General features: G+C 48.0%; 1 protein-coding gene and 1 long non-coding RNA gene across 6 annotated transcripts in view; one reads left to right on the top strand and one right to left on the bottom strand.

Annotated features, from left to right (window-relative positions):
• Positions 1-2620: 2620 nt before the first annotated feature.
• Positions 2621-8911, bottom strand: LOC141738530 (uncharacterized). Of its 2 annotated transcripts, none has more exons than XR_012585412.1 (5): positions 8505-8911; positions 7588-8104; positions 7096-7229; positions 4272-4404; positions 2621-4079 (listed from the first exon to the last, which is right to left on the bottom strand). It is a non-coding gene; the product is annotated as an uncharacterized LOC141738530 (long non-coding RNA). The 2 variants fall into 2 exon arrangements; XR_012585413.1 differs by having other exon boundaries at positions 7588-8101; positions 8505-8889.
• Positions 8912-8918: 7 nt separating this feature from the next.
• DHX30 (DExH-box helicase 30) overlaps positions 8919-22109 on the top strand; it is a 34953-nt gene continuing 21762 nt past the window's right edge. Inside the window, exons 1-2 of one of the 4 annotated variants that reach the window (XM_074573827.1) lie at positions 8919-9028; positions 12864-12915. In XM_074573827.1, coding sequence (XP_074429928.1) covers positions 12885-12915 — 31 coding nt within the window. In that variant the 5' untranslated portion in view covers positions 8919-9028; positions 12864-12884. Of the gene's footprint in view, positions 9029-12084; positions 12138-12863; positions 12916-16623; positions 16846-16885; positions 17279-22109 lie in introns of those variants that run through there. The other 3 variants (XM_074573829.1, XM_074573825.1, XM_074573826.1) reach the window with 3 other exon arrangements.

Genomic DNA, 22109 nt, shown 5'->3' with positions numbered 1-22109 from the left:
CAAGCTTCAGGAGACAAAGTGACAGAACAAAACTCATTTTTCTACAGAGCTGACAGTTTCAGACCATGAATGGCTCCACCTGGGAGCCAGAGAGATGGGGATGCTCAGAGGGGTGCAGAGCCAGGTATAGAGCGGTCCATCCCTTTGGCCAGCAGCTGGCTGCTACCTGGCTTCTTTTATTAAACCGCATTCTTCAACGTGCCACACAAGTGCAATTTTGGGATAGAAAGTAGAAAAAAAGCCATAGATACCTCTGTTCTCACCATAGCAACTTTTCAGACTACTGACCGCTTCACACACAGAAAACAAAACTGATAGTTTTGAAAGTTCTGTGTGTTTATTGTGAAACGCAGACACATCGCCCACCACTGAGACTAGCAACCCTGCCACATCAAAGCTGATGTGCACTGCTTTCTCTGCACTCCAAAAACATTCCTGTTGCAAAAGCATTTTAAATTGGTTTTGTAATAACACAACAGACCATCATCAGTTCAGACACTGGGCTTCAGAAAAGCCCTTACCTTCATAAAGGTAAAAGCTTCCTCTTCATATTGTTTGTCCCAACACATGGTTAACTCCTTTTTATTAATATCACCAGAAGACAGCCCTATTCTACCTTTATTTAATCAAACCAGGGCCAAACTTTATCCTTTACTCCCAGTTCCATCAAGTTGTCTACCAGAAGATCACTTCTTCCTACAAACCTGACATTGTTCATATCCTTAAACTGAGGTGGATTCAACAGCATTAAGCTACGAAGCGGCACACGCTGCCACAGGGTTGTTCAAGCAACTCACTTCAGAAGTTTGTGAGATGTCCCCACTTTATTTCTGACTCAATATACACAAAGCCAACCCAGAAGAGAAAGCCCCACAAAAGCACATACAGCGAAGAACACTTGGTGTCCAAGTTTGCAAAGAAAAGACCCATAAAAGCTCACAAAGGAAGGTGAGGAGGTGGATACAAGATGAAGTCTCCCATCCTTTGCTGCCTCCAGACCAACCCCACCGCTCTGCCCGGCGCCCCACCCCATCGCCCCCCGCCGTTCCCGGCCACACGGAGGTCGCTTTCGGGCTTAAGGAATGAAGCTGGGGGGAAGCCGTCAGATGATAAACGGAGGCGGTACAAAAAGGTTTCCGCCGCTCTTTTACCACACAAAAAAAAGAAGGCAATATTCCAAAGAAGCACTACTAAAGCGGTCCTTTAAACTTCAATAACCCGAAACCAGCACTTTTGAGTGGGCAGACCCCTTAAACACCTCTACGAACACCGCGGGAAATCGCCAAGAGGCGCCTTCCCGGGGAAGTGCCGCGGCAGCTCCGTACTCACCCTAGGAAGGCAGGGAGCAGGAGCTGCTGCTACCGGTGTCGTCAGAGTCGCCTCAGGCACCGGGCCAACCCGGCCAGCTAGTGCCGGACCCGCAGCGCCCGCAGCCGGCGGCAGCGGCTCCTCACCCGGCTCCACAGCCAGCCCCGAGGGCGGGGAGGCGGAGCCGCGCCTCAGGGGGAGCGCGAGCGCCTCCCGAGAAGCGGCCGCGCCTCAGCACTGCGCATGCGCAGCCCGGGCCCGGCATCCCGCCCTCCTTCCCCGCTCCCAGCGCTCATTGGCTGCCGAAGCACGCGCTCCCTGCGGAGCCAACTAGAGCGGGTAAATAGTACCAGCACGTGCTGGAGCGGTGAGGAAGGTAGGCTGGTGAGCCAATCATAACTGCCGGCCCGCCCCTCGAGGCTATATAAGCGCGGAGCAGGTCAGTGGGGGCGCCATTTCGTCCTGTCGTGAAGAGGGCGTCGGCGGAGCAGGCGTCGCCCAGCCCGTCGTTCTGTTGCCAGGAGCCATTCCCGCGGGCCTGAGCAGAGCGAACCGAAGAACACCTCCAGTACGCGGCCCGTTAAGACCGTAGAGACCATCCTCCACCCTCGACCTATTTTGCGTGCTAATCCAATTACAGAAGTGTCTCAGACAGTGATTAATCCAGCCCAAGTAATGAAAAGTCAACGTTCAGGCAGAGCCCTGAGGGCTTTCCGTCTAGTCTGGGCATGAGGGAAGGAGGCGCTCTGCGCTCACAGCTTGCTCACAGCTCTGAGGGACGCGGTAGGGAGGAACCAAGGCTCCACAGCAGGTAGAGCACAAACCACCACCTGTACAGATCAAAATTCTCCATGTGGGGAATTCAGAATAGCAGGTGCAGCAGAAAAACTCAGCTCAATTAAGCGAAAAAAAAAAAAAAGGACTTTTTTACAACCCTTTACCTCAGTGGATCTTGGATCCAGCCAGGGAAAGCCTAAGGCTGAATGGAAAATTAAGACACCAGCCACAACCAAAGTCAATGTCTCAGGAATACACCGCAGTCTGCTGTCTCTAGTCTCTTCTAGCCAACATCTTGATGAATTACCCTTTCATAGTTTCCTCTAGAATAACACCACGAGGCAGAAAAACAATTAAACGTGACAGTACTGGGAGAGGAATCTGTTCTATAGAGAATAACACCTGAAAACCACACAGAAGTTGCAGAGAGCTCCCAAAGCATACCAGAAGAAACGTTAAAACTGAAGAAGCAATGCTTCTATGTGTGCTCATCAGAGGGTGGGATGGTTTATGTTATTTAAAGAAGAGACAGTAATATGTTTATTTGAAGTTTTATTGAAACGGGTCACAGAATTAGCTATTGTACCCTATAGTAGTTTTTAGGGGGTTGTGGCAGCTTGATTTATTGATGTAGCAGATCAAGAGCATGGTTTCTAAAAATGTTTTTAATGCCTGATTAAATATTTTTGATCAGCAAAAAGCCAAAAGCAACATTTAAGAATGTTATTGTTCACAATTGTCTCATATGCCCATGCAAAACCTTTTCCTGAAGTTTTACTTTACGGTGCAGCTGCAGCTGAAGAGATAGTGTCATTGCTGGTCATATTTGCAGGCTAATGTAATTCAGAAGAACGCTGTATCTGTTTTAACAAATATTACACCACAAAAAGGTGCCTGAGACAGACAAAAAAATGTAAAAAGAAGCAGCAAAAGATCATTTAAGAAGGTAAAGAAGAGATGATTTTTTCCAAGATCCGCAGTGAGCTAGTCCACTTCCAAGGAATTAAGACTTTTCTATTTCTAATACTGATGTTTAATTGTGAACACATTATAAAATTACTTCATACAGTGAGATACCACTGGGTGTTTTGTAACTATTTCGTATTGGGGCTGGGGGGAAATCCATACATTTCTTTCCTCGCCAATGTAGAACTTAGTCCGTGTAACTTTTTTACTGTCCCAGAATTGCCCACACCCTGTCATGTCTCATCCTGAGAGCCATAAAGAGATATTAGAAATGAAAGCGTGGAGTTTCATATAAAAAAATTAAGACATGATGTATTATCCGCTGACAATCCGGTCTAACAACTTCCATTAGAGGCACTTTGTATATTTTTGTAGCAGCTTGACTGCACAATTTTCTTTCACAATTCTTGGACTTAATTTAAAAACCAATTTATCAGTTTGCTCCAGTATCTACTTTTCTGACATTTAGTACGTTATCCTGATAACCAGTAGGTTCAGAAGTTACAGCAGGGAATTTTAACATCCTCCTCCGCAACAGAGGGCATCAGGAAATGATCTTTCTCAGTTGTTCCATTGATTGCAACTAGTGTACGAGGCCAGACAGATTTTCCTTTTTTGGGTTTGCGATTGTTTTTTGTAAACTGGCTTCCTGCTTCCAGTGTCTTTAAAATACATTTTTGTGGGTTTTAACAACTTCAGTGATTCGTTCATCAAGTTTCATCTCAGAAGTTGAATTTTTCTTAGACATTGCTTGTTAGCCTACGTTCATTGGCTTCAGTAGAATCTCGCCTTTCCAATTACGAAATAATCCGGTTTGATTCAGAAGAGCTCTTAAGGCGTGCTGTTTAGCTAGATTGGTTTGCTTGATTCTCTGCCTCTTCTTTGGGTAGTTTTGCTCGCTTTCTCAACAATTCAGTTCCCGTAAGTCATCCCTAAGCTAAATTGAATGATTTTGTATTTGACTTTTACTAAGCTACAGCAGTTTGACTTTTAAGTTCCACATCACTGCAGCAGCTGTTGGTGGCATCCTGTGGAGAAAAAAACAGATTCCTGACTTTCTAGTAACAATGATGAGCTCAACAATCACATTAATGACAACTGACCTTCTAAGCAAATACTCACAGTAACTTTTCAAGTTAATCCTCACATCTTTTCCAAGAACTGTATTAACCTTTTAATATAGAAAAAGCCCAAGAAAGCTTGAACTAAAATGGAAATACTTTCCTCTATGCTACCAGATTTTCCAATATCCTCCAGGTATTGTGACAGAAAGAGCAGCAATCAGTCAGTGCTTCTGACAATAAGCTTCTATAAAATTGCATTAATATAGTATTAGGTCCTTTGTCTTTAGCGCTGCAACGAGAAAAGAAAAAAAGCCAAGTATGACCACGTGCAGAACAGTATGAGCAAGCCTGCAAGATAGTCTAACGCAACTGGATTGTAAAGGTGTTAGATCTTAAAAGGTCTAAAAAGAATATCAGCTACTCCTTCAATTCATTGAATGAGAACTGCAATGTCTGGGCTGTAATAAAATAGAGTAAATGAAAATCAAATGAAAAAGGATGTTCTACCAGAATTACAAAACGACTTAATTGCTTGTACTCATTGAAAACTACACAGTTTTCAGTCTCAAAAACCAGAATCTTTTTTCTTGTGTGTGTTTTTTTTAATACAGTATTTTCCATGATTTGTTCAAAACTTCTTTTGGGAAAGAGACATATCAACTGGATACGTCTCTATTCTCATCTAAGGATGGGCAATGGGGATGTCTTTTTTCCTAAAGCAACACCTCAGATGGTACTGACCCCTTGGCACCTTTTCTGATGACTTTTAAACTTGCTAACTAGTTTCAAATAAACTCAATGGAGGCATTCAAAAAACGCAAAGATACCAAGTTCTGCTGTGGAAATGAGGAGTGAAATCAGCGCCCTCCCCACACGCAGTGGTGTCGGCTCAAGCAGTGTAGGCACACCAGTCACAAAGGGATTTTCGTGGCTTTTAACAGTGCTTGCTGTCTGTTGTACAGCTGATGGTGAGGGGACGTGGGCAGAGGCTAATGGAAGAGGGGCAGTTTAGGGGATATGGCTGGGGAAAATACATGGATTTTTAGGTGTCTAGATGAAGATTTAAAGATATTAGAGTGAAGAACCATGAGCTGTTTGGTAAAGTGACAAGGTATGCCGGGTGGCGGATGGGGCAGGAACGCAGAGAGGAGCTGCAATGGTTGTACAGCAATTTGGATAACTAGAGGGCAATGGACAAGAGACTTTTCTGTTAGTTCTGCTGGACATGGTATTTTGTTGGGGTTTTTTTCAGAACAGAAATAGATTATTAGATAAACAAAGCTTGGGAGAAAAAAAAATACTGTCCACATGCTTTTATCTTCATTTTTGAAGATAGTCCCCTACAACATCCTTCTCTCTAAATGGGAAAGGTATGGATTTGATGGGTGGACTGCTCAGTGGATGAGGAATTAGTTGGATGGTTGCATCCAGAGGGTAGTGGTCAACAGCTTGATGTCCAGATGCAGATCGGTGACAAGTGGTGTCCTTCAGATGTCTATACTGGGACCAGTAAAGTTCAATATCTTCATCAATGACATAGATATGGGATCAAGTGCACCCTTGGCAAGCTTGCCAATGACACCATGCTGAGTGGTGTGGTGACACGCCTGAGAGACGGGATGCCATCCAGAGGGACCTGGACAGGCTGGAGAAGTGGGTCCATGTGAACCTCAGGAGGTCCAGCAAGGCCAAGTGCAGGGTCCTGCTCCTGGGTGGGGGCAACCCCCGGTCCCAGCACAGGCTGGGGATGGAGGGATGGAGAGCAGCCCTACCGAGAAGGGCTTGGGGGTGCTGGGGGGGGCAAAAGTTGGCGATGGGCCGGCAACGTGCACTGGCAGCCCAGAAACCCCCACAGCCTGGGCTGCATCCCCAGCAGCGTGGGCAGGGGGGCGAGGGGGGGATTCTGCCCCTCTGCTCCACTCTGGGGAGACCCCCCTGCAGTGGGGGCTCAGCACAGGAGAGACACGGAGCTGTTGGAGCGGGGCCAGAGGAGGCCCCGGAGATGCTGGGAGGGCTGGAGCCCCTCTGCTGTGGGGACAGGCTGAGAGAGCTGGGGGGGTTCAGCCTGGAGAAGAGAAGGCTCCGTGGAGACCTTGGAGCCCCTTCCAGTCCCTCAAGGGGCTCCAGGAAAGCTGGGGAGGGACTCTGGAGCAGGGAGGGGAGCCATGGGACAAGGGGGAAGGGTTTTCCACTGACAGAGGGGAGATTGAGATGAGATGTGAGGCAGAAATTGTTTGCTGTGAGGGGGGTGAGCCCCTGGCCCAGGTTGCCCAGAGAAGCTGTGGCTGCCCCATCCCTGGAGGGGTTCAAGGGCAGGTTGGACGGGGCTTGGAGCAACCTGGGCTGGTGGGAGGTGTCCCTGCCCAGGGCAGGGGGTGGCACTGGATGGGCTTTAAGGTCCCTTCCAACCCAAACCATTCCGTGATTCTATGATTTTACAGTTAGGAGTGATAAACTGTATTTATTTCTTGTCTAAAAGCAGCCTTTGCAGCATCTCTTGGGTTACTTGGAAAAGAGACTACAAAGTAAAATACTGTAATCGGTAGGAAGCAAGTAGAGAACTATAATTAAATGATCATGCTTTAGATGGCTTGACATATTCTCTACAAAGTCATTGTATTAAAGCAATTTTCCATTCAAAGCCCCCAAAACCGAATTGCTTTACTTGTTACTTAACAGATGACTTTGGAATGATTATGCAGGCTTTTTAAGCTAAGCTGGTAATAACGGCATAAGTTACTCCCCTTATCTTAGCACTTTCTTTTATTGTCCTTGTCCTTATCTATAAACGCTACAGGGGGATGAAGATTACCATTAACCTTTCGGCCTTCAGAGTGTATAGAAATAACTGGACTTGGCGCTCCATCTTCTGAAGAAAGGTGCGGTCGATGCAGACCCCGAAGCATCTGCTACAGATGCAAATTTTCTATATTCTTTGCCCCTCCCTCCCATCCCACACGCGTTCTTCAGTCTGTCTTACCTAGACTTCTGGTTCTGCGAGCAGATAAGTTTTAGGGAAATTCCAGTTTGACACACTCTTGCCCTTAGATGATTTCCTTTCTATCATGTTTTCACTCGTGTCCTTTGTTCAACTGACAGCGAGATAGCTGTGTCCTGCAGACCACAGTAAGAAATTGAGACACTCAGTAAACTTAAATCATCCCAGGCATCTCAACACTTCTGGGTGAAGGAAGCTCTGAAGTAGTAAGAGTGTTTTCAAATGTCATTTCAGTCTCACCGAAACAAAGCTTTTCTTGGGATTAGTACTCTGAAAGGTTTATTTCATAAATACATGGATGATACGAAAATTCACAGTGCACCGAAAAGGCCAGAAAAACAAGCAAAGAACTCTGCATGCAAATAAGACGTTTGGTAGGAATTGCTAAAACCTGCAGCAAAACCACGTTGAGTTTAGTGTTAAATTACCACACAGAGCTTAAGATAGTAAAATTTTCCATAATTGTAAGCCTACCTTTTCCCACGTTTGCCTTTCTGCACAAGTTCATGTTGCCGGAGAATCATTAATATGATGGCAAATCAGCGCGCCCAGCCTACAACTATTTTTCTCTCATAAATTTAGCTGCGTTTGCTGCTAACCATTAACGAGGCTCACCATTGCACCCACACAACTTTGGCCTTTCGAGGAAAGCAAAGCCAGGTTTTGGCTGGTGATCGTTGCAACCTGAGTGTACCAAGTCCTTGCACACTCCTGTTCAGGCTTCTCCTGGCAGGAAACACTAAGAATTCCGGGTTATTTTACAGATGTATCTTTGGGCAGGGTCTGGAACTTTATTACAAACCAGGGCCTTGGTAATGCTGCTTTTCTTTGCTCTTGTTAGGATCACTCCAGTGAGGAGCCGTGTCCTGCGCAGGAGGAGGAACTAGCCCATGCTGGTGTCAGTCCAGGACAATGGGGCAGCGCTGTGGATACTCAGCACATCTGACTCTGACCAGTAAGTGAATAGTTAGGATCAGGAGTTAAGTTTCTGCTGATAGATACATAGAATCATGGAGTCTAGGTTAGAAGGGACCTTTAAGATCATCGAGTCCAACTGTTAACCCAGCCCTGCCAAGGCCACCACTACCCCACGTCCCTCAGCACTGGCTTTTAAATACCCCCAGGGATGGCAACTCCACCACCGCCCTGGGCAGCCTCTTCCAACGCTCCACAACCCTTTCCGGGAAGAATTTTTTCCCAATTTCCATCCTAAACCTCCCCTGGCGCAACTTGAGGCTGTTTCCTCTTGTCCTATGGCCTGTTTCTTGGGAGAAGAGACCAACCCCCCCGGCTACCTGCTCCTTTCAGGGAGCTGTGGAGAGCGAGAAGGTCTCCCCTCAGCCCCCTTTTCTCCAGGCTGAACACCCCCAGCTCCCTCAGCCGCTCCTCACCAGACTCCTGCTCCAGGCCCCTCACAGAGCAAACTGGCCGAGTGTTAACAGGCTGGTGGCTGCTTAATGTGTTGATACATTAACAATGCGCGTGGTTCCCCCGAACGTTACTCTCTCCCTGAGGAGGCCCCACCGCCACCTGTGAGGCCCGGCCAAGCCTCCGGCTCCGGGGAGCCGGGCGGGGACCGTCCCCCCTGCCCGCAGACAGGCCGCAGCCGCTCCCCTCGGGGCCGAGCACGGCGCTGAGGCGGAGGCGGCGACACGAAGGCCGGTGGGGGAGCGCTGAGAGGAGGCAGCGGCCGGGGCCCACCGAGGGAGCGCGGCCGGCGCCGCCCCGCAGGCCGCGCCGCCCGTTGCCATAGGGCCGGGCGCGCCCCGCGCCCACGGGGAGGTTTCACATCCAGGGTAAGGAGAGGAAGCGGCGGCAGCGGTGGGCGGTGCCCCGGAAGCGGATCGCGGGGGGGCTCTCGGGAGTTGTAGTCCGAGCGGCGGCGGACCGGCGCCAGAGAGTTGGTTGTGAGGAGGTGGGTGTCGGGCAGCGGGGCCGGCGCCGCTCCCCCCTGCAGGGGGGCTCGGGCCGCGCGGTGCGTGGCGGCACCGCGGCTCGGAACCCGCGGCCTGAGGAAGGGGAAGGAGGGGGAGGATGGCTCCGAGCCGGGCGGCGGCGGGGGGACCGGTGGGGCTGAGGCGATGGGCCGGGGGGCGGCGGCGGGGCCGAGCGGCGCGGAGCTCCGGGGCCGGCGGCCAAGGCCGGGCGCGGTGCCCGCCCAGGGGGGCGGGAGCCTGGGCCTGAGGGGAGCCCTGGCCCGCGGGAAGGGGCCGGCCGGGCGGGGGCCTGGGCCTGTGCGGCCGGGCGGGGCGGGCGGGGATGCCCCGCGGATGGGGCACCGGCCGTGCGCGGGGCGGGGGAGCGGGCTACTGCCCGGGCAGCGCCGCGGGCAGCCGGGGAGCGCGGCCGGCGGGGGCGCGGATCGTCCGGCTGAGCTCCCGGGAGCCTCTCCCCTCGGGTCCTGGGCGAATGGCCGGCGGGGAGAGCCCCGGTTGGAGGGGGAGCTGAGCCCCGCTTCGGGAAACGGCACGGGGCGGCCCGGAGAGGGCCTGGGGAGCTGAGCTCTGCCCGGGCTTTCTCATCTGTGCCGTGGGGAAGCCTTGGCTCCTGTTCCAGAGATGTTCTCCGGCATGGAGCCGGAGCTTTTTCACAGCCCTTTTCTTAGTTTTGTCTCTCCCTTACCTTCCTGTAACTTACTCTGTTGTCACTAGCAGCACCATTTTTTCCCCCGTGGTCATTGGAACCATGACTCTGGGTTGCCTGTTTAGTCCACAACCCTTGGTCTCATGAGTGGTGGGTGCCCAGGAGCATCCAATGCCCGGTCCTACCTCTAGCACTTTATTGTCACCCCCTTCCAGCTTGTTCAGCAACAGAAATCCTGCAAAATTAGTATTGGTAAAGAAGGGTTTCTTGCACAGATCCACTGCTCCTTTGGCTCGAAGAGCTGAAAGTCAAAACTGTTTCGCTTTGCATGGTCCCCAGTGTAGGTGATCCTTGAAGGTGAATGATACGGAAGACAACACAGTTTCTCCTTTGTTCTCATGACAAAGTACATGTGGCTATACCTCTTCATACACTGCTGGAGTACCACAGTAGGCAATAATGAGAAATTCTGTGATATTCACTGCATCCTGCTGTACTTTCTTCTTGGGGATGTGGTTTTGCCTCGTACTTTTCAAGTGGATCAAGGAAATGCAACAAAGACCCAATTCCCAGATCTTTGAGATTTTTTCTATCCATTTCCAGAACCACATTCACTAGTTTCATTCTTTGCCTTTGCAGTAGGGCCATTAACTCTATTTCTAACAAACTTTTAGTGTCTCTTTTGCCATCTGGAATTCTAGTACTTTGCCAAGTGTGAGGCATCAGGCGCTCTGTAGTCCCCATGGCATCATCGTGACAGTTGATTCTCATTCCAAATGTACCATTGCCTTGTCCGTAGGAGCCCTGGGTCATTGTGTTACAGTTCTTTGTAAATCCAGTGTCCTGTGAGGCCCCACATCTCTCTCCTCTCATCAGAGCCTGACAAATGATATTTTGGATCTTCCACTGTGTCCCCCTTTCAATGATGCTCATGTGTCCCCATCGTTTCCGTGACCGGTGAAGCAGCTGCCAAAAAAGCACCTTTTTTCCTTTTTTGGTATCAGGGTCTTCAGCAACAAAACTCTGGGACTTCCCCCAGGCTGCTGGCTGTGCTAAAACCGATTCCCAGTTCAGGATCCTCTGGGTTCAGATCCACCAGATCTGGTCCTGAGTAATGCAGTGATGATGCTGAAGGGGCTGATCTCTCAGTAGGCTGTACCTCAAACCTAAGCTTGTCTATCCAAGCTCCTCTCTCTGCTTTGACCATGTTCCTACTGGATGCTCCATCTTGAAGTACTCCAGTTCCTACATGTCATTTAAAAGGGATCCCTCCTCAGTGGGACAGCAAGAGCTGGATTCTGTCCATGGCCCTCACCTGGATTGTTTCGTCTCTCTGTGCCTTTATTCTCTTCCCTGTCTGCCCTGCTCCCACCCAGTCTGACTCTTTTAGCCTTGGGCAGTTACTGGTGGTACAGTCAAGGCCCCCATCTCAACTGGGGATCTACAGGCGCGATTATAAATAACAGCTTTGTCAGTCTTGCTTGTCAGTGGGACTCACGGTTAATCTTCTAAGCTCATCCATGTAGGCTTTTCAATTTCTTTTTTGTTTTTCTTGGTCTTGAGCATAAAAGACCATTTTCTTCAACTTCATCTTGCATTTATTTTTGGAAGTGCCCTTCTGCCCATCGCACTGTAGGTGAGATGTTCTTTGTTCTCTTTTCCGCTGATTTGTGCTTCGTAGGTAAGCCGTGCACTTTATCTGCCTGAATGGTACGTTGCCCCGGAAAGCGGTCATCGACTAACTTCCCCGTGTTCTCTGGAATACACTTTGTCTGTCTGCAGGCAAACAGCTTCCCCATTTTTGTCATGCTTAAAGATTTGGGAGGAAGATGCGGCCAACACATCTGTGACTAGATTTAAGAATATACTCATCATTCCCTGTCGTACTCCTGGTTGTCTCTCTCCAATGACTTCAGAGCGTTCAAGGACTTTACTCTTTTGTGTCAGAGTAATATTGGCCCTGTATAATTTATCAGAAATACTCTTGGCGTTAAAATGGTTTGTACCTCAACTGAGATGATCCCTAGGTGAAGGGGGCACAAGACTGCTATGTGGTCTGCTCTGCGCTTGCAATTTGCATTCCTCCCGTGACTTAGCTCCACGGTTGAATGCTTCAGCCTTAAGAATCTTGCTCGACTGCCACAAAAGAGTTTCCTAAGTTTGTTCAGTCCAGTGAGTTAGTTATACCAAGGGTGTTTTCCTCTGCTAGTTTTGCTAATTGCTACAGCATGTACAGTTTTTTCACTTTTAAACGAGTCACATAACTATGTTTTTATTTATTTAGTCATTGAAAAAGACAAAGTGTAGACTTCTCAGCAGCAGCGGGTTTGTTTTCATGTGCCCGCAGGGAGGTGACTTGCTGAACAAGGTGTCGTGTCCCCAGAGTTCTGTTCTCCAAGTGCTGTTACTTTAGGCCTTGCTTGCTGTTGCTGAAGTAAACGGTAATTTTGTCATTAGTTTCACTGAAAGCAAAAATGGATCATTTGAAAGCATAATAATTGTAGGAGATTAATTGTGTGCATGGGAACAGCCATCAATAGGGATAGTTAACGTTAGCTTTGTGTCAATGAGGACCCTCGCCCATCTGATCCAAGTTTGTTAGAAAATCCTTGTTACCCTGCCATGAAGAACGCCTAAAATGTATTTAATATTTGGCATGATAGATAAAGCACCCCAAAACAAAGTTGATTTTTTTTTTCTTATTTGAGTGAAAGCTATTTTAATAAGAAATTAAAAGAGAAAGCTTAACGTAATTTCGTCAAAGAACATTATCAAAAGTACATGTTTCTTTCTTCTCTTGTTTTGCCTTACAAAGGGGGAATAATGGCAGTGGTCTACCTACTTCTGGCATTCTGACTTAAAAAGGTTTTAAAAAATATCCCCAAATCAATATCGTCGCAAACATAAAGCACTTCCAAGAGCTACAAACCACTGGTTGAGAAGACACTTCATCCCTTTGGGTGTAGAGCGGGACAATAGCAAATAGTACATGCACGATTCAGATGAAAATGGGAGAATATAAACGCCAAGGTGGAATTTGTTGAGGGCTGTCAGCTTTGTCTTGTGCTAAAGACAGCTAGTTTCAGAAGCGCTAAGCACTTGAAACATCTCAAAGGAAATATTAATTCTGACTTCCTGTTTCTTCTTGCCACCTCTTGCTTTCCCAGGAATCAACCCTTTTCACTGTGATGGAGATGTTCTCGCTGAATTCCCTTAAAGGTAAGGACCTGAGACAATCTTCAATTCAACTCTGATTTTTTTTTTTCTTTCTTCGTTCAGCGATTTAATGCTATAGCAGATTGATCAAGAACATTAATTTGTAAGGAACAGTACTGTCCTTCTCAATGCTAGATAAATGAGAGGTTTGTCCTACAAATGTCTTTGTCAGACTTCCTTCTCAGTGCGTTAGGTTCAAAAAAGGAAGTTGAGATGACTCTACCTGAATAGCGATAGCTATGTGACGTATGATGTCAGTTTTTATGTTTGAGAGACACTTTATCTCTGAGGGGAGCCCAGCGTGCAAAACTTGGGCTTTAAGCGTAAAGCGAAGGTTGTTGTAAGCAGCGTAACGCAGTTGTGTTGTGGTTAGTGTAGCGCAGGAGTTCCGTGTCGCAGGTAAGCGAGGTTACAGTGAGTACGAGAGAGAATTTCAGGGAAACAAGAGAATTTGGAAGGGGAGAAGACCTCTTGTGTTCTCCAATAGGTGACAGTGTCGACCTGTTTGCTATTAGGCTTAAAGTAAAGGCTTTTTTTTCCCCTTTTAATTTTATGCTCCTAAACATACATGCATCCTTTTATACCAGTTCAGTAAGTGCTTTTGCCTTGTTTTTTGCAAACCTTAAATATCTGTTTATTATTGTCATGTCCTTTTTTTCCTGTCATCACTTCACCAACCTCTTTCCTTAGGTCATATTTTTTCTTAAGAAATCCCTCCAGTCACTGGCTGTTTTTTGTTTTCTTCTATTGTTCTTTTCTGAACTCTGTTATTTGGTCTTAAAATGAGGTGCATAGAATGGAATACAGTATTCCAGCTCTGGCTGAACCAGGGAGGGATCGCTGCCTCCTGTCTCAGGGAAGTCGTGCTTCTGCTTTAGCACTTGGGGAACACAACCGCGTACCAGCCATTCCTGTGACGCTGCCATGCTACTGACTCACCAATATTGTGGGTTCCGTATTTAAAACAAAAATTCCCAGAATGCTTTATATGTCCAGGGCGTTAATTATGTACGGAGTCATTTTAGTTGGGAATAAAAACCCTCTCCTTTGTCAAATAGCGTAACCTGGGTTGGAGTCTGAGGGAGAGAGAGAAGGACCTTTTCCTGCGAGGGCTAGTGGTTTGTCGTGGCCAGACCGGGATTGGGACTCTGGGTGCTGTGACACTCACACGCTGGGGGAAAAGGAAGTCTTTAACGTAACGTGGCTTGTTAACGAGCTTCTGCATAGCGCTGCTGCCTCTGCAAAGGCTTGGCCAGAGAAGATGAATTAACCTCAGCTCATGGAAGTGAGCCTGAACTGGCAAAGCCTGGGAAGATGGCTCTAAGTGATTATTTATACGCTGTTTAACGCTCATCTCTGCAAAATAAAGGTACTTGGATTGAGAATGTGGGATCTGTGACTTCTGGAATTTTTTAATAAATTGAGTCTTAACTATTTTTTTCTGTGCTCGTAAGATAATTTTTACATCATTTACAGTGACAAACCACTAGCCCTACCCGTGTCTGCCTTGCCGTGCACCAGCACGCTGTCTTTCAGCATCTTCTCCCAGATTTCTCCTTCCCACTGACTCTGTCTCTCCAAGATTCTCCCCAGACATGTATTTTATTTATCTGTTTTCTTTTGTTTGTTTTGCTTTTAATCATTGTGGTCTCCAGCCGTGGTTTTCATCCCTTTTGTGTTTCTTCTCTGATGTTCACAACTTGAAACAGCTTAGTAGCTGTGATTATTATTTCTTTTTTTTTTTTCCCTTCACTGCTGGACAGCTTATTGCCTCATTTAGATCTTGGGAAAATGCTAAATAAACCAGCGACTTTATCAAGTTAAGTAGTTTCACGGTAGATTCGCCTTCCCAGAAGGCTGTATTAATGTTTACATATTATTTCCAGCCACCCCTTTCTTTCTAGTCCTCCTTGAAGCTTTTGTTTCCAAACCAAATTAAGTTTATTTCTGAAAGTAAGAGTCCGTGCAACTTGCTATCAAAAGGTTTACATATAATTCATTTCCTTAAATTGAGTGACTTGTCTAGCAAGATTTGTTTTCCTTTATAATTAGAGTGCCAGAATAACTTTCATGTCTTTTCGAGGGGGGGGGCGGGGGGAAGGAAACTTTTTCTGTGTCTTCTGGTGCCGCTTCAAGATCTGGAGGTTTTTGTTTCCCTTTGGTTTTGGTTGTTTTCGGGTTTGTTTTTTTTTAGTAAAAAATACCTCACGGACAAATCACTAGCTAATTCACAAAGGTTCTAAAAAGTGCATATTGGAAAAGGCAAATTTAGTGTAGTAAAACTTTTTTTTTTTTGAGTGTTCATGTATACTCTTCCAGATTTATTTTTTTTAATACAGGGTTTTGTTTGATAACTTTACACTTCTTGAACCTCTTCTTGTGGAATCCAGGCTTTGTAAAACTTCAGTGTGCAGTTATGTTAGTTAATTCTTTTGTGACTGTTCAAAAATTTCCCTTTCTGATTTAAAAAGAAACAAACAAAACCAACCACCACCCCAAAAACAACCAACCCCCCCCCCCTTTTTTATCATGATGCTTAAACAACCGTTCATGGAAATTTTTAATTTACACACAAAATATCCACCAAGTCATTGGACATAAAAATGATACCCTGGTTTAAAGAAACGCACAACTTCAGGGTAGTCCCAGGTGGATGTTGCGGCCAGAGATAACACAATTTCTATATATGTATTTTTAGTGTTTATCTCAAATGTGAGTAAACAGGGGGCTGCAGATGGGCTTTATTTCTAGTGCCATACACCTGAGCGTGAATTCCAGGGTCCGATGGGTGTTTTTGGGTGCGGGTGGAGCTGAAGACCAGAAACTCGGAGCGAGGGCCAGGTTTGGGGCAGTTCCCCAGTTTCCCCGTCCCTGTCGTTCCTTCGGTCACCGGTACGAGACCAAGTTGCCTCTTACGTGTGCAGGGATTGCCAGAAACGTGTGTGGGAGTGAAACCCAGGGCAGCCAAAGGCCATGGAAAGCAGAGTAAAAATTGCATTTCTGTTTGTTTTTTTTTTTTCCCCCTGAAATTAGAGAAAGTTAGTAACGATTCTAAAATAAACCCCATATTTGGAGGACCGGCCCGTGGGTTGTGTGTGCAGTATCAGCACCAGGTTGCTCAGATCTCGGAGCAAATGACTCATCCCGTTGTGGGAACGTTTTTCTGAAGACACCCTGTTTAGTTTTGGGGGTGGGTTTTTTTTTGGGGGGGGGTGGGGTGGGGTGTGACACCTACAAACTATTCCCCAAACCCCCCGTACCCGCATCGCCCGATGCAGGAGCGCACGCTTTGGCTTGCTGCGTTGTTTCTGTGTCAGGAGGACGGGCAGCTCCGGGCAGGGCTGGCAGAGATTGATGATGCAAGATGGTTTGGGTTTTTTTGTTTTGTTTTTTTTTTTTTTCAAAAAGAAAAAAGAGGAAGAAAATGTCTTTCTGCCGGTTTATCACTTCAGCGGGCGCCGTGATTCCCCCGCCGTGACCTTCTCCCGCTCTCCGCCTCCACGTGTTCCGCCAGGGACACGAAAGCACCTTCTTTTCCTTTTCCTTTTCCCTCCTTTGGCTGTGTCGGGGCGGTCCCCGGGTGGCGTGGGGTGACACAAACACCCCCTTTCCCCCTCCCCTCCCCCGCACCCCCCGGGTGACAATGACAACTCTCCCGGCGCCGGGTCCTCCCCCCCGCTAGGGGGCGCTGCGCCCGCCGCCGGGCCCTTCCAGCCGGAGCCCGCCTCAAGATGGCGGCGCTGGGGTTGCTGCTGCAGGCGGCGGCGGCCTGCGGCTCGGCTGGGCCGCTGCGCCTCTGCCGCTGCTACCGGGCGGCGCCGGGGAGGCGCGGGCTCTGCACCCGCCTGCCGGCGCCCGACAGCCCCGAGGAGGCGAGGCGGGAGGAGGAGGCGGGCGCCGAGGAGGAGGACTCCCCCGCCGCCATGGTGAAGGGTGAGCCGGGGGCGAGGCGGGGCGGCGGGGGGGTGAGGGGGGGAAGGAAGGAGGAGGAACAACCGGCGGCGCCCCCGGTATGCGCGGCCCGGCGGCCGGGGAAGGCGCGCCGCGCCGTCCCCGCACGCAGCGGAAGGGAGGAGCGAGCCCCGCTGCCCGGTGCTGGGAGGAGGGAGCGTGAGCACGTCCCTCCCCCTGCAGCCGGGCCGCGCCGCCCGCCGCTCTGCTCTCGCTCCGGGCGGCCGGGCTAGGCCGCATCGGGCCGCCCGCAGCACACCCCCGCCGCCGCCGCCCGGCAGCGGCCGCCGGCATCGCGGCCTTCGGGCCACCCTATCCCGGGGAAAAAAAGGGCTCCACGGCGGGATGCGCGGCAAGGGAGAGGAGCCGGCCAGCTGCGGCGGGGTCTGCGCGCACGGATGCGCCGCCGCCGCAGGTAACGGGCCGGGGGCGCCGGTGTGCCCCGGGGGGGGTGAGGGGGGGTCCGGTGTGGGCAGCGAGGAGGGCTCCGGCGGGCAGCGAGGGCCGAGGCCTTTGTGGAAGCCCCCGCCGCGCTGGGCGGGCGTGCGGCGCTCTTTGTTGGCGGGGAGAGTTGGGTTTCGCCAGAAAACGGGGAAAAAAAGGGGTGCGGAGCCCTTCGGTTCAAGGTCGCCGGTTGGAAGCCAAGCCGGCCCCGGCTGAAAGTCGTCGCCGCTTCTCATCGCCCGCCGTGGCCTGACGCGAGAGAAAAAAAGAATAATCATAAATGGATCTTTCGCTAGAAATCCTGATGGATTGAGCACGCCCATCGAGCATCCGCCAGGAAAACTGCTCTGCCGTCGCCGTGCAGCAAGTTCCGTTAGGTCAGAGCTGGAGCACGCTGCGGGCCGTTTGGAGCCGCGCTTTATCCGCGTTTCGGGTACAAAGGGCTTCAGTCTGGCCTTCCAGCAGGTAGTCTTGCTGCCTGAGCCCAATGAAATGCTAATTGAGATGCTGATGACTCTTGTTAACATAAATCCTGATATTTGCGGTGTCTGTAAATCTGGCCAGGGGTGATGCCTCTGTCGAAAGCTTGGAAGACTTCTCGTTTGGGTGTCAGCCCTTCAGCCTTCACAGAGCTGTGTGTGAGAGGGCATGGGGTTCAGGTGTTTGAAGGGTAAATGCTTTCCTGCTGTGCAGAAGAAATCGTTACCTTTTTAAAAAGAATATTTGAAAGTGTGTTTTGGTGTCGTGTTTTTACAATTGCTTCTCTTTAGATTATGAAGTGTGGAGAATGCTTCTAATTTAGAAAGATACAAGTAGTTTTGTGCTGGAGCTTACTGATTCCAGGCTGTGACTTGAACTGCTACATTTTCCCTTTGAAAATCACTGCTTTGGTTTGAGTTTCATTTCTTAGGCTGTAGTCTTCCACTTTGGAAATTTGGTTTATTATTACATAAAAAGTTCTTCTTCTTCCCCGCTCCTTATGTCTGTGTTCTGTGCTTCCTTCCCACCCTCCAGCTCTCTGTATTTTCTGAATTCTTTGGTTCTTAGTTTCATTTTCCTTTCAGAAGCCTTGCTGAGCTTTATCTTGCAGCTCAGATAGTCTTTAATTGTTGCATTCAAGCTGTTCAACAGAGCAAATTAACTTACTTCTAAAGTAAATGCTAAACCACCCCAAATTATTGTTTAATGAGCTGGTTCAGGTGTTGCCTGAGAAAAGTAGTAAACCAATTTTTTTTTTTTTTTCTTCCCTCTCTTGTACTTCATTCCTCAGCACTTTTTCTAACATGCTTTTTCGGAGAGTGCTTGAGTACTTTATCTTTGGGCTCAGGTTCACTTTCCTGGAGTGTCTGTTGCCATCGGTGCCTTGCCAGTGCGGTTCCCCATGGTGGCTGTCCCTATGAGATCCCCCAGAGCTTGGGGGTGTCAGTAGGGGGTGCCCGCAGCCATGCGAGGGCCGCAGGGGGAGAGCTGCTGGGGTTGGCCTCATCCTTACGATCAGTGTGGTGGATTGACCGCGGACGGCTCTTCTGGTGAGAGTTTGGTGATATTGGAAGATTCATTTCGGATGAGCAAATAAAAAGTCCTCCAAGTCTCACAGTGAGTCTGCCGTACCTGTATAGCTGCCACTTGAACACGTAGAGATCGTAAAAGTTGTTCTAAAAAACTATTGATAAGGGCAAGTTCTAAGCCTTCAACTTACAAACTGATGTGTTGTTAGTTGTCATCGTTTGACTGCTTTTGTTGCTAGCCTTGGATACAAATATGGAAAAATCAACACTGATCTGAGGCCAGCTTAAAAAATGGCAGTGCTGTATTGGTATTAATGTCTAAGGCTTCACTTCATCAGTCTGGATGGTGGGATTTTGGAGCAGGATGTGTGAAGAGAGCTTCTCTGCCTGCTCAGTCAGGTCTGTGGCGCTTCTCGCTCCTCACTGAGACTTACGTGATCTTGACCTCTGTTTTGCTCTAAGACAGAATCTTTCTCTGAGTCTAATTAAATTTGCCGTCTCATAGTATCCCAGAAGAATTGAGGTTGGGCTGAAGCTCCGGATGCCTTGTGGCCTGATCCCCTTCTCAGAGCGGGGCCAGACTGGAGCGAGTTGATCAGGGCTGTCTCCAGCCAAGTTCTGAACGTCTCCAACGATGGAGATTGGCCATCGGTCATTCTTGTTCTCTGGGTGATCTCACTTGCTTTTGAAGAAACCTTTTCAGTTTTACCAATTTTTAGGTTTGTTCTTGTTTAGGCAAGAACTGCACGTGTGTTTTATTACTGTGTATACTTGAAAGGAGCCTTGGTCAGGGTCGCTACATGGTGGTTTAAAAAAAAAACCAACAACCAACAAAACAAGACAAAACCCCAAAAAAGTAATACTGTTTTGGTGTACTCCAGACCACGCTGCCAGGTGGAACTTTCTCTCTCTCCCTCCATCTCTCCCTAGTAAAACATGTCTGGGCTAATTCCTTATGAAATGGATATTATGGAGCCAGGGGGCTTTCTTCTTCCCTGTGAATTTTTGATGCGTTAGGAGCATCCTTCACTGACTTGAATTTATTACTGGGGGGGCTTATATCCCGATGGGTGTTGTGTTTAATACTTTGTCCTTGCTGCTCATTTGTTGCTTCTCCAGGGATGCTAGTTTGTTGCTTCACCAGCGAAGAGAATTTGAGGGAAGATAGAAACTGTTGAAATCGATCTAATGCTCCTCTGTCTTCCTTGAACAAGACTATGGGCCATTTTAGTTGTGCTCTTGTTGTACCTGATGGTGTCTTTGCTTGGCAGATTTGTTGAGGTTAATAGAAGGCTTAGCCACTACAGCTGGGAGCTTTTTTTGTGTGTCTCTTTCTTTCAGCGTTGCTTGGAATTATCATTGACTTTCACAATCAAGTTAAGCTAAAGCACTCACTGGCTTTGAGGAACTTAAATTAGTTAATTGGCTTCTTTGATAACCCCACCCTGAATTGTCTGCTATCCAAGACAGGCTTTTAATATTCCTTCATGATCTCGGAGCTGCGGTGTGGACATCATATTTGTTTCTGACCTGATAGGAATTGAGTATGAAAATCAACTTTCTTTTGTTTCGGGAGCATTAGGTTATACCCCGTGCCTCTGCAGGCCTGTGACTACCGCTAATACGATTCCTACCCAAATACCTGTTCTCAGCAGGGGGAGAACGAAGACACTCTTTGGAGAAAGATGCCAAGAGATCCAATCTGGCAGGGAAGGAAACATTCTGCAAATCCAGTTCTGCAATTTCGGGTTGTTTCTTTAAAAACTACGAGCGAGGCATGGCTTCATGCAAGATAGGATCCTTTCAGCTCTTGAATTTGGGATAAGAATGGGCTGAGGGTAATCCATCAAGCCTTAGAGTCGCTGTTGATATGTCAGATGGTACTGCTGAATATGGCATTGTCAGCTGTGAAGAATACATTGTGTCTCGGTTGGTAATTCAGAGTCCGATCTGCAAGCCAGAACTAGGCTTTGTTATTTAGAGATCCTATTCTTCTTTGCTCTAGAATGGATTAAATATTTAGTCCTGACTGAGGAGTCACCTCAGAATGTAAGAAACTGGCTCTGTCACTATCTAATTAAATTTTTGGGGCAGGCATTTAAAAAGAATGTACTTGTTAGCTCCGCCTGTTATTTATCACAAAATTTCTCAGGGTATTGTTTTTGAAAGGGGAAGCAACTAGAGGCCAAATAACACAGGCTGGTACTAGAGGGTTTTGTTGTGGGTGTGGGGTTTTTTTTTGTTTTTTTTTTTAATTTCTCATTTATTAAGTGAATTTAATAGTGCATTTGGGAATTGTGTTAGTACTCCTCCCTCCATGCGTCCCAGCGATGTAGAATGGAATAGAACTGCAGAGTGCCAAAGTCTTAGTCACTTTTCCAGTTTTCTTGAACAGGTCAAAGTCTGAACGTGGTGGTGCTTGTTCTAGGAGTAGGTAGAAATGTCACATTTGCTGTATAATTACAGAAGATTGGCTTGTAGTTCTTTGTTAGGCTGAGACTGTTTTCATACTCTCTTGGCCAATACATAGAAGGTAATTCATGGACAAATAGTGTTCATAAATCGGAGTACTTCCGTAGCATTCCTCTGTAGTTGTCCAAGAGTTTTGCCTAAGTTTGTGTGAGAAACAGCAGCCTGTGGGCTTTTTTTAATTCTTCTTTATAATGGAAGACACTGTGGCGGACCGTCAGGCACAGCAGAGTGGCAGAAGGCCCATTGGTGTGTTGTGTGGTCTTTTCCACATTAGTGTCGTCGAAGGAGATTGAGCAGGTAGTGGTTCTGATCTCTTCATTTTGACGCTGCCCTCCAAATACCGGCTTGTCCTCTACGTACCAGGTTGAAAAGTAACACCAACCTGAGCCAGTTCTAGCTGCGAGTCAGAACTAGACAATTGTCGAATTACAATGCGACCTGTCTTCAAATGATACCCAGCTCTTGACATTCTTATCGCGGGCCGTGGAGGTTGTATTTCAGTGTCTCCCTGAATATGTTAAGGAACCCAAATTCCTGCTGTATCTGGTCCGTACGGCTTCTGAGGGAGGTTTCTCTGAGATTCAGCTGGTTCTTCTACGGAAGAACTTTCAAAACTAAGTGTCACCAGTAATTATTTTTTTCCTGAACTCTGGATCAGCATGCTGGGCTTTTGTTTGGTTTCTTGGAGAGGGTGATATGATCAGTAGCATGGTGTTTTGCTCTCCCTTGCCCAAGTATCCACAGTCTGGCAAGCGCTGGGCCTTCAGTGGTACAACATAACTCTCTTGCCTTCCCAAAAATCTCTATGATTTCTCCGCTGGT

The sequence above is a fragment of the Larus michahellis genome, chromosome 2 (assembly GCF_964199755.1).
Source record: "Larus michahellis chromosome 2, bLarMic1.1, whole genome shotgun sequence".
Classification (NCBI taxonomy): domain Eukaryota; kingdom Metazoa; phylum Chordata; class Aves; order Charadriiformes; family Laridae; genus Larus; species Larus michahellis.
This window is presented reverse-complemented; position numbering and strand designations above follow the sequence as displayed.